The 14,756-nt window shown below is 37.5% G+C and overlaps 1 protein-coding gene across 1 annotated transcript in view; it reads left to right on the top strand.

Annotated features, from left to right (window-relative positions):
- CNTNAP4 (contactin associated protein family member 4) overlaps positions 1-14,756 on the top strand; it is a gene marked incomplete at both ends in the record, with an annotated part of 252,498 nt that overhangs the window by 213,627 nt on the left and 24,115 nt on the right. The window contains one exon of the mRNA XM_084278758.1: positions 7,162-7,332. Within this exon, the coding sequence (XP_084134884.1) occupies positions 7,162-7,332 (171 nt within the window). The remainder of the gene's footprint in view (positions 1-7,161; positions 7,333-14,756) is intronic.

The following is a 14,756-nucleotide window of genomic DNA, read 5'->3' as shown; positions in this document are numbered from 1 at the left end:
AATTGGAGCTTGAAACTCATAAGGATGGATCCCACAGTGCTTCTCTGGGCACCCTGCTCCACTGTTTCACTGTCCACATTGAGAATTTCTTTTTATTTAGATTAAGCCTCAAACTCTGTTGTTTCAACTTATACCCATTGTCTTTGATTCTCACACCTTACACCAATGCAAAGAATCTGGTTTTGTCTTCCTAATGATTTCCCTTTAGGCTTTGGGGCCTGCTATTAGGTCCCTTCTCCAGGCTGAACCAGCCCTGGTCATTAATCTTGAAACACATGAAAAGCGCTCCAGAGTCTAAAATGTAGCTGCTCTCCACTGTGGCCAGAGATAATAAAAACAGGGACATGGCAGCAATGAAACAGTTATTGACAGCTTGTGTAGTACTAGTAAGTGGGGAGAATTTCAATTTCACTCACTATGTTCCCAACTACTATTAATTATATAACCTGACCCCAATTATCTCAAATCTTAAAACATGGAAGTCAACTAGCTTCCCTGGGTGGATCATTAAAACATTGAGACAGTTCTGACACACATTGACCTCCCTGCCTTTATTTGATGTTTGCTTAGTCTGAGTGATTGATTTGCTGCACAATTTTGTACTGATGCTACATGATCACAGTATTGCTAGACAAGCTGCTATAGACAACTCAAGAATATCATGAGGAAAAGCAAAACAAGTCAGAATCTGAAGATCAGAAAAATATCTCTGTAATGTCTGTTATTATAGAATTTTACTTCAGAAGGATGCAATTTGAGACTAAAATAATCTCAGTGAAAAGACTTTTCATAATATAACGGTTAATGTTAATATAGCAAAATCCTTTAAAAAGAACATTAACTTTGATTATTTAATAAGAGTACTAATACATTTTTTCATCCATTTACACCACAAAGACAAAAAATCGTAAGAGTTGGCATTCTTTTAGTGGGATTGGGACTAAAATTTGCAAAAACAATACAGAATTTATGAAGAAGAAATTAATACAAGATCACAGAATTTTGAGATAAATCAAATGCAAGGTACTCATAAAACATTAATTATAATATATAATAAAATAAGTAAATATGAAGAATCATATACATTTTGTATTATGTATATCATGCTTCGTGCATATTTCCTCTTTATACAATTATCACACCATATTATCCTGTTTTATAGAATAATTATGCATTATATATCATAAAGTAAATATATTTTATATTGTATTTTATTCATATATTTCCTCATATAAAACACAGTTTTATATATTTCAATAAGCTATTCTCGTCTATTCTTTTGTTTAGATCATTATTCTGGAAATCACTGCATATTGCTTACAAGCATTTTTTTTAATGATCTTTAGGTATCAGTAGCGGATTTTCTAATGAAAACTTTCTTTACAATTCAGTTTTTCAGAGAATGTAAAAAGCCATGAGTTCGTTTCCTGAGTTCTACATGTTAAATTTCACACAATAAAAAACTGATAAAATAGGTGTATACTCTTGTAAAATCAGCAATAGCACTTTAATAGCCCATTGAAGTGGACCAATATTAAGAATTTTTTTCTAATTTGAGGTTGAAGACACCCGTGGGGGTCTAATTAAATGTGCTTTTAATGACATTTATATTCTTCTGCACCTTTGGATAGGTGCAGAACATAAAAGAAAAGGTCTAGTAACAAATACCCATTTCTCAGAAGTGCTGTCAGACATGGAAAACCAGATATATTTGGATTCACAAGTGTTATTTGAGTACTCTCCAAAGAGATTATTGGTTCTTTCTGCTTCTGTCATGCTCTAAGACTAAATTATAACATTCTATTTTGTAGGGGGATATAATTTCATTAAACATGGTTTTAGCTTTTTCTGACAGACATTAGTTCTTCAGAATAACTCACTGGTGTATCATATAAAAGTGTAGGGGAGAAGGTTTATTTGTACTTGTGATATATTTAGTACTCGTTAAAGGATTCAAAACCAAAAGACCATTGCATAAATAATCTATTACGTAAACTATCTATTACATACATAATCCACTTAGAGATAAAAAATGTATTTGGTTTGACTCAGCAAAATAAGCAGACACATAAATATTTTGCTGAACTGCATTGTCATAAACCAGGCACTCACTGACTAAGATTCCAAGTTAAAATTACGTCACTAGATACTTCTCATAAGTCATGTGTCATAACTCAAGTGCAGTCTGGCAGAAGTCGCCTATTCTTCATTGCACATTTTTTTCTATTTTTCACTCTTTTATTTAACATTGCATTGCTGGACTTAGTTTCTTTATGTTAGGTTTTAAGGATTGACTCTCTTCAATGAAATGTGTTACTTCCAGAAAACCAAACCATATTTGCTGGAACAAAGCAGGATAAAGTAACCTAATAGAAGAAAAATATTAGCACAAGACATACTACTGTAGTTCTTTTCATGTCAAAAGATCCATTCAGATATTAAATATTTTTCTCAGCATTTGTGATAGAGTTGTTTGTATTCCTAAGATGACAAAGTGTAATGAAAGTAATAATGATATAGAGAAATTAGGCCATGGGATTTGGTGTCTCCTAGCTCTATACATCTGAGTAGTACTCCCCCCATTTCTGTCACCTTTAAAATATTTTACTGATTCATTTCTGTGTTCCTTGTTCTGCTGTACAATACAGTATGTCTAATAAATCTTATGCCAGCACTGCTGGTATTAGATTGAAAAATACATCTAAATGTAATGAAAGTTAAGATCCAAATTAACCTATGTCAACTGACTAGGGTAGCAGGAAAAGTTTTGAAGCTTATGAGGACAGAAGAAATCTTTGAACCCTTAATGGAAATACGGTATTTTTCATTTAAAAAAAAAGGAAAAAAAAAGAAAGAAGCATTTCATTGCTTATGAAAAAGCAAGGTCTTTATTAAATTCTAATAAACAGTGGCAGCTACTATGGGTAGGCTATTAAAACTTTGCATTATTCAAGGGTTTTTTTTTTTCAGTTCTCTTTGCAAGATCTGACTGGAAATATTCGAATTTATCATCATAAAGTCCCAATAAGTATTAGAACATATAAATATGTCTAGAAAACTGAAAGCAAGCTGATGTGCCAAAATCATGTGTAATAAATGGGCAATTACAATCTCTCAGCATCACACCTGGCCCAAAATAAAACTGATTATATAGATTTTGCTTAAATAAAGCATAAGGATAGTGAAGTGCATAATAAAGTTAATATATCACTTAGCCTGAGTTTATATGAAGTGAATTTAGCAAAATTTTGGGGAACTTGGGTACTGGTAAAGGCAAGGCTGATGCGGTGATATACTTGGAGTCTAGTAAGATATTCGATGTGTATCACATACTTGGTTGAAATACAAACAAACAAAAAAAAACAAACACAAAAAAAGAAATGAAATTTACAAATTCAACTGCAAAATGATCATGCAGTCAGCTAAATGCAAGTAGATATTACATAAATGTGAGTTCTCAGATTGAAGTTTAAACACGCAAAAAGCTCAAAACAACACTGAGCTTTGGATAAGATCATTTATAGCCCAACTGTATTAACTGATCATAAATGATACAGTAAATTTCTAAGTTTAGCCAGTAAAAAATCTGTTTCACCAGTCTGTGGTAGCCTGAGAAATCAGGACACATCTTTGTTAATAACAGAAGTATCTGTATGCTGAGCACTCACTCCTTCCTCTTATTCAGCTCTATAATATTAATTAATTTTGTCCTAACCTCAGTCTAATCAACATTATTTTGATGCTCTTTACATCTTCCTTCATAATCAAGAGGTTTAAGTCTGTGGTTATGTTTCTACAGTATATAAAATGGATATAAGGTTAAAGGATTTCATCAAAGAAGTTGAAATTCATGTTTAGAGAAAGCCTTTTACGATTTAATCTCTCTGCTAAACTCCGAAAAAATCTGAGATGGTGTGCTCAACTTTAGTTTCAAAGAGTAAGAACTTCCAAATAATATTCATGAAAGCAGGAGAGAAGATCAGGAATCTGGATTTGAAGCTTGTCCAATGAGTTGAGTATGCATGCATACATAAATTTTTGTATATAAATTGACAGTAAGAGCGTTTGTGAATTTTCCATAAATGGAATTTTTAATTGATTGCATATTTTTCCTTCCTTCTTTTACAAACAAGAATTGATTTGAGGAGTTTATACATTCTGTGGCATATCAGAGGTCAAACTAGACGATCACTTCCCTTCTGTTTTTTTAATCCACTAATCTTATAATAAGATACAATGTAGCAGAGATGGAATTTGTGATACAGATGGAGCCACTGAACTCAACAAATTCTCAGAGGCAAACAGTTGCCAGCTGGTCAGACTTCATAACTTAGAAGCATAGCTGTAGAAGAAGCAATTTACACAGTTCTCAGTAATTTTGGCCTCCTCTGTGCTGTGCTGGATGAAAGGTAATATTTGCATACTGCAAAACTGACAGAGCTATTTGGCATATATATAAAGAAACAGAGGTAACTAAAACATTTAATAGGTAGTGATGCTTTTCCTGATTGGTTTTGCACAGGAGTAAAGCAAATCAATCTTACCATCATTACTCACAGACATCCAAAAAAACCCCAAACAAAACCCAATACTAACCCTCACAAACCAACCAAATGAAAACATTAGGATACAAATAACAAATAATCGCATAACTGAAGGATCAGTTTAAGAGGCCAGATAGGCAGACGAAAGACAACAGACAAAATCTTAGTCATATCCTGATAGTTTAACTGAGATTAGGTAATACAGTTGCCTAGATCAGATAGGTTAATAGGGTCTACAATTTACAATACAATTTACAATTTACAATAAGCATGCTTTCTAGAGTGTTAACTTTCTACATTAATACTACTCTGCACTTATAATCTGATCACAGTGACATTACAGTGAAATTCAAAGATCCTGTGGGTGTACCAAAGACCAGAAGCTGGCTCAATCAAAGAGCACTCTCTGCTGGTAACTATCTCAATACCTTTTACGTTGTTGCATAAATAAAATCCCTCTAAAAGGGAGAATATGAGAAAGACAGAAGGCGCATCAAATGTCATCTTCACAAAGACTACAGCTGCTTTGAGAACACAACCAGTATCTCCAGATTAAGAGCAACGTGCCTTAGCTATGTCAACTCATAAGAAATGGGTAGTTTTTTGTGTGTGTTATATTAACTAGAGATTTGTTTTGTTTAGGGCAGAAGGAAGAATGGTCAAAAATATGTACGGAAACTCCCGTTGGGATTTTTATTTATTTGCCTCAGCACTAACTACCCCTGCTGGAGTTTTACACTGAAAAAATGAATTATGCAGCACATATATATATAGAGAGAGGAATTGATGAAAATAACAAACTTGAAGATTACTACAATTTGCAATTGCAAAATTGTTTTGATAGTCACCTTTATTATCTTTGCAAAATTAATTTATCTGTCTTGATCTCATTTGCCTCTTTTTCACATTGCAGTTTCATGTTGGTAAGATTAGTTGAGATATGTCCAAGTCTAAAGTAATGTTTGTAATATAAATATGCTGCTATTTTATTTATATAAAACAGGATTTTTTTTGGTCTGGTTATTGCTTGGTTTGGGTTTTTTTACTCACAGGAATCCTGCAGTCTTACTAATAACATAAAATGCTAAATATTATTGATTTCCTAACTATATGGTTTTTGGCAATTCCAGAAAACTAAGCAGGAGACTGTGAGCCAAATAGTGTGAAGAAATTATTTTCCCACCTTGATTTACAACAGCATAAGATACTTTATGATATACTCTTCATAGATGTACATTTAACCTGCTTTATTGATACAGTAGCTTAACATACATAAATCACACTATTTTCAGAACTGAGAAAAAGTACAACTACATAAGCGAATGCAGGAAATTAAGAGAGGAAGAATAAATCTTGCTATCCATGCCCTCCCCAAAGGATTCAATTCTGATTTACAAAGATCATTCAAATGCTTCATTGAAGCTAATTGTATCATTACTGGACTGTTACTGCTGCTATTGTCTCTCTTCTAATTGCTAGCAATGCTTTACCAATTTTGTATAAATTACTAGTATTAAAGTTCCTATTGTGTTTGAATTACTGTTAACAGCCAACCCATTGTTTTTTAAATAGCTGTTATGTTCTTGAGTCATAACTGTGGTGAAGTTTGCTCTGTGGGAGCCATGACCTGAAACAGTTGAGGAACACGGGCTTAAAATTGATCCCAATATGTAAGGCCACTGCTTTCAGCTGACAGCACTTTGCAATGAACAGTAACTCCAATGAACCCATCAGGCAACACAGGAGAGCAAGGTGCAAAGCTGCGCTTTCCTCACCCAGCCTGAGCCATCTGTTCACAGCTCTGTCCTACCATGTAGAAACTGTCCTGATGGCTGCTCTTAACTTGAGATGGCTGGCGATACTCCCAAGTGGCAAGTGTTGCAGCAAGCAATTGCTGGAACATGTATGAATATCCTGCCATGCTTGTTTTCTAGGCGAGGGATCTGAACCTGATTAGGCTCTGCTAAAAACTCAGGAAGGCAAAGTAAATGGACTTTGATTTTACTTCAGTGGGGTGGACCAGGTCTCTGTGCTTACAGCTTAAAGAAAATTCAAACCAGAAAAATATCTATTTGATCCGTTTTTTGGGGGGGTTTTTTTGAGTAAAGTAGACATATGTCATGTAAGTAAGAATGTGTATGAATTTCTAAACTGAAAATACCGTCGTAAGTTTCCTTTTCTTTCTACTACAGCAATAACAAGACTCTTTTCCCTGTTATGTGGAAAATATGACTGTGTCACAGTTAGTTTATACAAGCTAATCTAGAATAAAGTTGCTGTGGTTGTTTACTTCATAAAAGGGTACATCAGGCCCTAACTGAACTGTCTAGCATTTTATTCCCCATTAATTGTTTATTGATCATCTGAACTGAGCACCTCAATTGCTCTTGTTGAATCATTTTTCTGTGTCTTCAAGGACTACCACTTTTTGTTTTACAGCCTAACAGGGAGGCTTGTCTGGAAATTAGACTCCACAAGCCCTTCCTAGATTTGGTCACTTTCCCTTGTTTAATTGTTTAGAAAACTCATACCAGTAATATTAGATAAATATATATATATATATATATGTATGTATGTATGTATGTATATCTCAATAATCTTTCATTTTGACAACCAGGAACATTTTGGAATTCAGCATCCTTCAATACAGAGACATCGTACCTGCATTTCCCTACTTTCCATGGAGAGCTCAGCGCAGATGTCTCATTTTTCTTTAAAACTACTGCTTCCTCGGGAGTGTTTTTAGAAAACCTGGGAATTCAAGACTTCATAAGGATAGAGTTATACTGTAAGTAACATGGCTGATGGTTATTATTTATTACTATTTATTGTTATTGTTATTATTATCATCGCAATCATCATAGTAACTTTTAGTTGAACTAAAATAGAATTAACTTCAAAGGGGGATTTTTAAAAAATGTTTTCTACTGCCACTGTTACTACTGCCACTGGAGCTTTACCATTGCCCTCAAAATCCCAGACTTGAGACTACACAAATATACACTCAAAGATAATTTCTGCCCTAGAAGGTTCTTAATACAAGACCACAGCAGCCATACACTCACTGTTCACTGTTCCTGTTTCCCTTGCTGACTGCATCCCTGCCACCTGTTTTTTTCCCTCCAGACTTTATGGCCAGGCAATGTGTGTGGCTGCTGGAAAATTCATTCAGTCACAACATGTGAGTCAGACACTCTGTGGCACAGTTCTCATGATTTTCTCAACATTAATTAATTAATTAGCAGTCATTTATTTGTTGGCAAATACTGAAATCTTTATACTTTTATTTAATTTTATATTGTTCATTATTAAAAGTTATAATAATTGTATAGTTTCAAAAAAACCCCAAACTTGGATTCATTTGAAATGGGATGTGAATTAAAAATTTTTACACTTGATGTGTCTCAAATTTTTTTAAACTCTTTTAGAATATACAGTTCTTAGTTGGTTTGGGGTTTTTTTTCAAATCCATTGTGTTATCATACTGAAGTGTTTTTCACTGAAGAATAGAAACATTTGCATTATATATTATATTACATTATGTAATATAATATTATATTACATTATATTACATTATGTAATATATTATATTACGTCATGTTATGTTATGTTATGTTATTATATGGTGGGTGTCTTAAGTAAATTTGCAGATGACACCAAACTGGGAGGAGCTGTTGATTCTGTTAAGAGAAACCTTAGAGAGACCTGGATAGATTAGAGAGCTAGGCAATCACCAATTGTGTGAAGTAGGCCGAGCCAATCGGTGATGATTACAGTGCCTCTGTGCATCACATATAGAGGAAAAAAAATGCAAGCAGCTGCATTTTGCCTCATTGCACCTTACCCCACTCCTCCCTTCTTAGCAGACTTAATTCAGGATTTAGCTCCTGTCTTAACCCCTGTTGTGACACAGGGGTGGCAGGGACTGGGGAAATGGGGTTCTCGGTAGCACCTTCCCCCCCACCCCTCTATTCTTAGCAGACTTCTTTTTAGTCATGCTTTTGCTCCCTTCTTCTCCCCTCATTGTGACACAGGGGGGGCAGAGACTGGGAAAATGGGGTTCTTGGTCATTTCTTCATGAGGTGTTTCCTTTTCCAGGTCTTAAAACACCTCTAACCCTCCCCCTGCCCCTCCCTTCTTAGCAGATTTCACTCTAGTCATGATTTCACTCCCTTCTTCCCTCTCATTATGGCACAGGGAGGGGCAGGGACTGGGAAAATGGGGGCTTCAGTCAGTCCCTTGCAAGTTGATTTCCCTCTTGGCTGAGGGGCCATTCATTCCACACCCTTCCCCTGCTGCACCGTGGGGTCCCACCCATGGGAGACAGTCCTCCATGAACTTCAACGGGAGTACTTTCCCACAGGGCTTCAGCTTTTCACCAGTTGCCCCAGCGTGGGTCACTGCTATGGCAGGCAGTCATAAATGACAATGTCTCTCAGTCCCAGTCCTCCATGGGGTCACCAATGCCCCTCCCACCCCCCCAACAAACCTGTTTTGGTGCAAATCACAGAATCACAAGGATGGAAAAGACCTTTGAAGGTCCAACCATTCCCATCCTAAGCTAAAACATTTCCCTCATCTACTCTTTTTTTGAACACATACACGGAAGGTGCCTCAACCAGCTCCCTGGGCAGCCTGTTCCAGGCCCTGACAACTCTTTCAGTAAAAATTTTTTTTCTAATGTCCAATCTGACCCTGCCCTGGCACAGCTTTGTGCCATTTCCCCTTGTCCTGTCTTCTGTCACCTGGCTGAGGAGACCATCATCCACCTCTCTACAGCCTCCCTTCAGGCATTTGTAGGTGGTGATAAGGTCTCCCCTCAGCCTCCTTTTCTCCAGGCTAAACATCCCCAGCTCCCTCAGCCGCTCCTCACAGGATTTGCCCTCCAGCCCTTTCACCAGCCTGGTTGCCCTTCTCTGCACTCGCTTGAGGACCTCAGTGTCCTTGTTATGATGAGGAGCCCAGAACTGGACACAGTACTTGAGATGTGGCCTCACCAATGGCAGCCCATCAGTCCAGTCTGTTCAGATCCCTCTGAAGAGCCTCTCTACACTCAGGCAGATCAACACTTTCTCCCAGCTCAGTGTCATCTGCAAACGTACTGAGGGAGCATTCAATCCCTTCATCGAGGTCACTGATAAAGATGTTGAACAAGATTTGACCCAGGACTGAGCCCTGAGGGACACCACTCATGACCGGCCTCCAGCTGGATTTTGTTTCATTCACTACCACCCTTTGGGCCCGTTCATCCAGCCAGTTTTTAACCCAGCTGAGGGTCCATCTGTCAAGGCCAGTGGCAGCCAGTTTCTCAGTCAGAATGCTGTGAGAAACCATGTCAAAGGCTTTACTTAAGTCCAGGTAAACCACATCCACAGCCTTCCCCTCATCCATTAAGTGGGTCACCTTGTCATAGAAAGTGATCAGGTTAGTTTGACAGGATCTACCTTTTGTAAACCCATGTTGACTAGGCCTGATCCCCTGGCCATCACGCATGTGCTGCATGACAGCTCCCAAGATGACCCTCTCCATGATCTTCCCCGGGACTGAGGTCAGACTGACAGGCCTGTAGTTCCCCGGATCCTCCTTCCGACCCTTCTTATATATGGATGTAACATCACTGATTGGCTTGGCCCTGGTCAGCAGCAACTGTAGCCTTGAATTGGCCGATGTTTACTCTGTTCGGCCTGCAGAGAGCTCTAGCTGGTCCTTACAGCAGCCATTTTCTGCAGCCCCCAGTCTCTCTCCCATCACCCAGCTGCACAAAACTACGACATTAATGAACAGCAAGTTGACCATGAGCCAGCAGTGTGCCCAGGCAGCCAGGAATGCCAACTGTATCCTGGAGTGCATCAAGCACAGTGTGCTGGTGTGGCCTGCTCTGGACACTCCCCTTGAGTACTGTGTGCAGTTTTGGATGCCACAGGACAAGAGGGACACCCAAATACTGGAGAGTGTCCAGAGGAGGCCAACAAGGATGGTGAAGGGTCTAGAGGGGAAGTCATATGAGGAGAGGGTGAAGTCCTTTGGTTTGTGCAGCCTGAAGAAGAGGAGGCTGAGGAGAGAACTCGTGATCTATGGCTACCTGACAAGGAGAAGCAAAGAGGCAGGTGCTGATCTCCTCTCTTTGCAGACCAGTGATAGAACCTGAGAGAATGGCATAAAGCTGCGACAGGGTAGATTTAGGTTAGATATTAGGAAGATGTTCTTTACTGAGAGGGTGATTGGGCACTGGAACCGGCTCCTCAGAGAAGCGGTCACAGCATCAAGCTTGAATGAGTTCAAGAAGTGCCTGGACAATGTTCTGACACAGGATGGTCTTGTGTGGAGCCAGGAGTTGGACCTGATGATCCTGCGGATCACTACTAATTCAGGATGTTTTATGATTTGATGATTCTATATTCTATTACATTACTTTATATTACATTGTATTTATATTACATTGCTGTATATATATCTTGTATAATGAAAAATAATACTTTAGAAATATTAATACGTAATTGTTAAAAAGTAAAATATTCTGTAGGGTTTTTTCTATTGTGTCCCTCACTAGGCAGTTTAATTATAGATTATTGTATAATTTTTAATCCATTTGGTTTGTGTTATCTCACACTGTAGTAGTATATTTGAAAGTTACCTTGTTCTCAATAATGGTTTTGCCATGTTTATCAAGGTATAAACTACCTTCTTTAAAAGTTCTGTGAACAGGTGAAAACACAGTAGCATGGTAATCGCAGCGTCATGCAATATAGAAAAGGTACTGGGTCAGCACTTCAGTGGAGAATCTCTGAAGAAGTGATGATATTCTTGTATGATAAATTACTCTCTGTTTTCAAAATAAACAGTTAAATCATGAAAACGTTAAAGGAATGTATCTGAGAACTAAATTTATTCGGACAGTTGGCAGACAGCCATAACTCTTTGTTCAGAAAAATGTGCAGAAACCCTCGTGTCACTTGTCCCATTCAATCATACATGTGCAAACTGCAATATACTTACGGGTTTTATATGTGTTGTGACTAGTGAGATATGAGAGAAAGACTGAATTGGTCTGTATTTTCAGCGTTTAAAAAAGTGAAATTTATCTCATTATTGTGTAGCATGTAGAGACATTTCTTCATTTCCAGAAACTGAATGTTGAATAGGGAGACATATTCTTTTTTTATATGTCATAGGTCAGTAGTGGAACCAGAATTGTGTGTCTGCAGTGAGGGTAATATTGGTCAGAAATGAACAATCTACATTTTAATCACTAGTACCATTCTCTCAATTAAAAAAAAATAAAGTAAAACTAAGCCACCTTGAATCATAAAATGATCTGGGTTGGAAGGAACACCAAGGGGAGTTCCCACCCCCCTGTCACAGGCATTACCACCAACCTCCAGTCCTGGATCTACACAAGGTTGCACAGGGCCCCATCCAACCTGACCTCCTGGTCTTGAACACCTCCAGGGATGGGGCATCCACCACCTCTCTGGGCAGCCTGTTCCAGCACCTTACCACTATCTCTGTAAAAAATTTCCCCCTAATATCTAATCTAAACCTTCCCTCCTTTAGCTTCACTCCTTTTCCCTTTGTCCTGCCATTGTCTACCCTTTTAAAAAGCTGATTCCCCTCCAGTTTGTATGCTCCCTTCAGGTACAGGAAGGCTGCAGTGAGGTCCCCCCGCAGCCTTCTCTTCTATAGGCTGAACAAGCCCATCTCTCTCATCCTCTCTTCGTAGGGGAGGTGCTCCAGCCCTCTAATCATCTTCGTGGCCCTCCTCTGAACCCTCTCCAACAGTTCCACATCTTTCTTATATTGGGACCCCTAGATCTGGACACAGATGGGGCCTTATAAGGGCAGAGTAGAGAGCGACAATCACGTCCCTGTCTCTGCTGGCCAACTCTCTTCTGATGGAGCCCAGGATACCATTGACCTTCCAAGCTGTAAGAGCACACTGCTGGCACATGTTAAGTTGCTTGTCCACCATGACACCAAGTCCTTCTCAGCAGGAGAGGAGCTCTTCTCCCAGTCTGTATTTGTGTCTGGGATTCTTCCAGTCCAAGTGCAAGACTTTACACTATGCAGTGTTGAACCTCATTAGGTTCATCCAGGCCCACCTTTCCAGCCTGTCAAGATCCCTTTGGATGGCTTCCTTTCCTTCTATTGTGTCAACCATGTATTAAACATTTTATATTGCATAGGGTCATTTAGATTTCATCATCAAGTACTGTTTTATAATAGATACGAATATAAATCACAAACCTACACTTAATACTGTATTAATAGTTCCACCTAAATCAATGATTTCTGTAGCAATAAATAACAATAATGAAAATGTTAGATGTAAGATAAGGACATTTTAGAAATTATTTAAAACTCATTACATCCTTAACATTTGGCATTCCATACTTACCAAATCATACAATGATTTTCTTAGAATTATATTGATTTTTCTCAGGATTTATATCTAATTATTTTATACATGACATAATGATCTTCAGGCCTTTAAGTCTCACTTTGGCAAAGCAAAAGTGTCAGATGGATAAGCTTCATATAAAATGTGAAGTTTAATGCCCTTTGTTTTTCTGAAGTTGTCAACACTGCAGTGCATATGCATATAATATTCTAGGAAGGTTGAGGTACATCCTAGTTGTATTTTAAAGCACAGAGGAAGTGAATTGTCTCAAAGAAGATAGTTTATCTCCATGTCTTCTTTTTTTTTTCTTTATAAACTCAAGTCTTTGAATTTTGGTCTGAGTTATTGTAATCTTCTGCAGAAGTAGTGACTGAAAGCAACAATGATGATTCAACTCTGAATAGACAGGTTACATGCTCTAGACAAAACTTTGAGTGACTATATTATACTGAATGTTGACTGAAGGATTATTTCCTATTTAAAAGCAAAGAGTTAATCAGAAACTTAAAGTAATCTTGGCAACACTATGGTTCATTAATTTGGAAAGTCTTCTGCAATTGCTTTGGAAATACTTCTGAGGAGTTCAATATGCAGCTCTGTTAGCCTTTATCCCCCCAAATTCACAACTTATTGTCTAGGATGAGCAGACTTCAATTGTTCCCGTTATGGAAGTGCTTAGCTTTTGTATTCTGTAGCATATTACCTGGTAAGCACTTCTGGATGTGATGCTCAACCTTGATACTCTAAGTGGTTTTTATGCCTGTGATTTCTGTAAGTAATTTTAGCTATGCTCGCCACTGTCCACTCTCCATGATTATTGTGTTTTCTGCTCCACTTTGTCAAACTGTAACTGCATTCTGCCTATATTTGAATTCATTAGAGCTACAAGAGTCCCTGCAAAATTTGGAAAATTTTTGAATACCACTGAAGTATGTGCGGCTTACAAAGTATTTTTGTCCCAGAAGAGAACTCCTGATTTTATCCTCCTCTGTTAACATCTGTTGCTCAGGAGACCACCAAAATGCTCTTTGCCTTGGTCCGTTTTACGGTCAATTGTCCCAGCAGGACAAATCTTAGAACTCAGTCAGCATCTCTTCACATCTATACCTTCAACAGGGATTTTTAACACTGCTTGTAAATGTCAAATTTCTTCTAAATTTACAGTGTCTGTGGCATTAGCAGAATTATTTTAAATACTATATAATGTTAACTGATTATGTTTTTCATTTTTTCTGACATATTCTGGCGAGTCTTCAGGCTTTCATCTCTGGAAGTTCTGTGAATGGTTCCCTTTTCTCACGATTATATTACTTTTTTTCGTGGTACTAATATAATTCATTATTTCATTGGTTATTTCAAAATCTTTACTATGCATTTTCTTGCCTTTTATATCTAAACAGCAGCATTATTCATCAGACCTGTCATTCTGATATGCTATTTAATAGCACTTTCAGTAAGTTCAAAGCAGACTTTGTGTTTTCAGGCTTCACTCCAGCAATATCCAGAGGATTACAAAAACCTCCCTATAGAAGGTAACATTCAGCAGGAAATCTCTTTACCCAGTCACATGGAGATTCTGTTTCTTTTGTCCTCCTACTGTGTGTTTGGGTTTTTTTCTTTTACACCACAGTGAGAGGAGACTGAGATCTCAACTGTGTCCAAATGAAACAAATTCATCCTAGAATTCATTTGCCTATGACCTGTATTTAGATATCAGGTATTTCTTATTATTGTATAAAACACTATTTTTTTTTTAAGCAGAAGACATCATTTATTGCAAAAGGTGTTCTGTTTCAATGCACATTATGCTTTAT

The sequence above is a fragment of the Gallinula chloropus genome (assembly GCF_964237585.1).
Source record: "Gallinula chloropus genome assembly, chromosome: Z".
Lineage (NCBI taxonomy): Eukaryota > Metazoa > Chordata > Aves > Gruiformes > Rallidae > Gallinula > Gallinula chloropus.
Note: the sequence above shows the minus strand (reverse complement) of the source record. Positions and strands in the feature narration are given on the sequence as shown.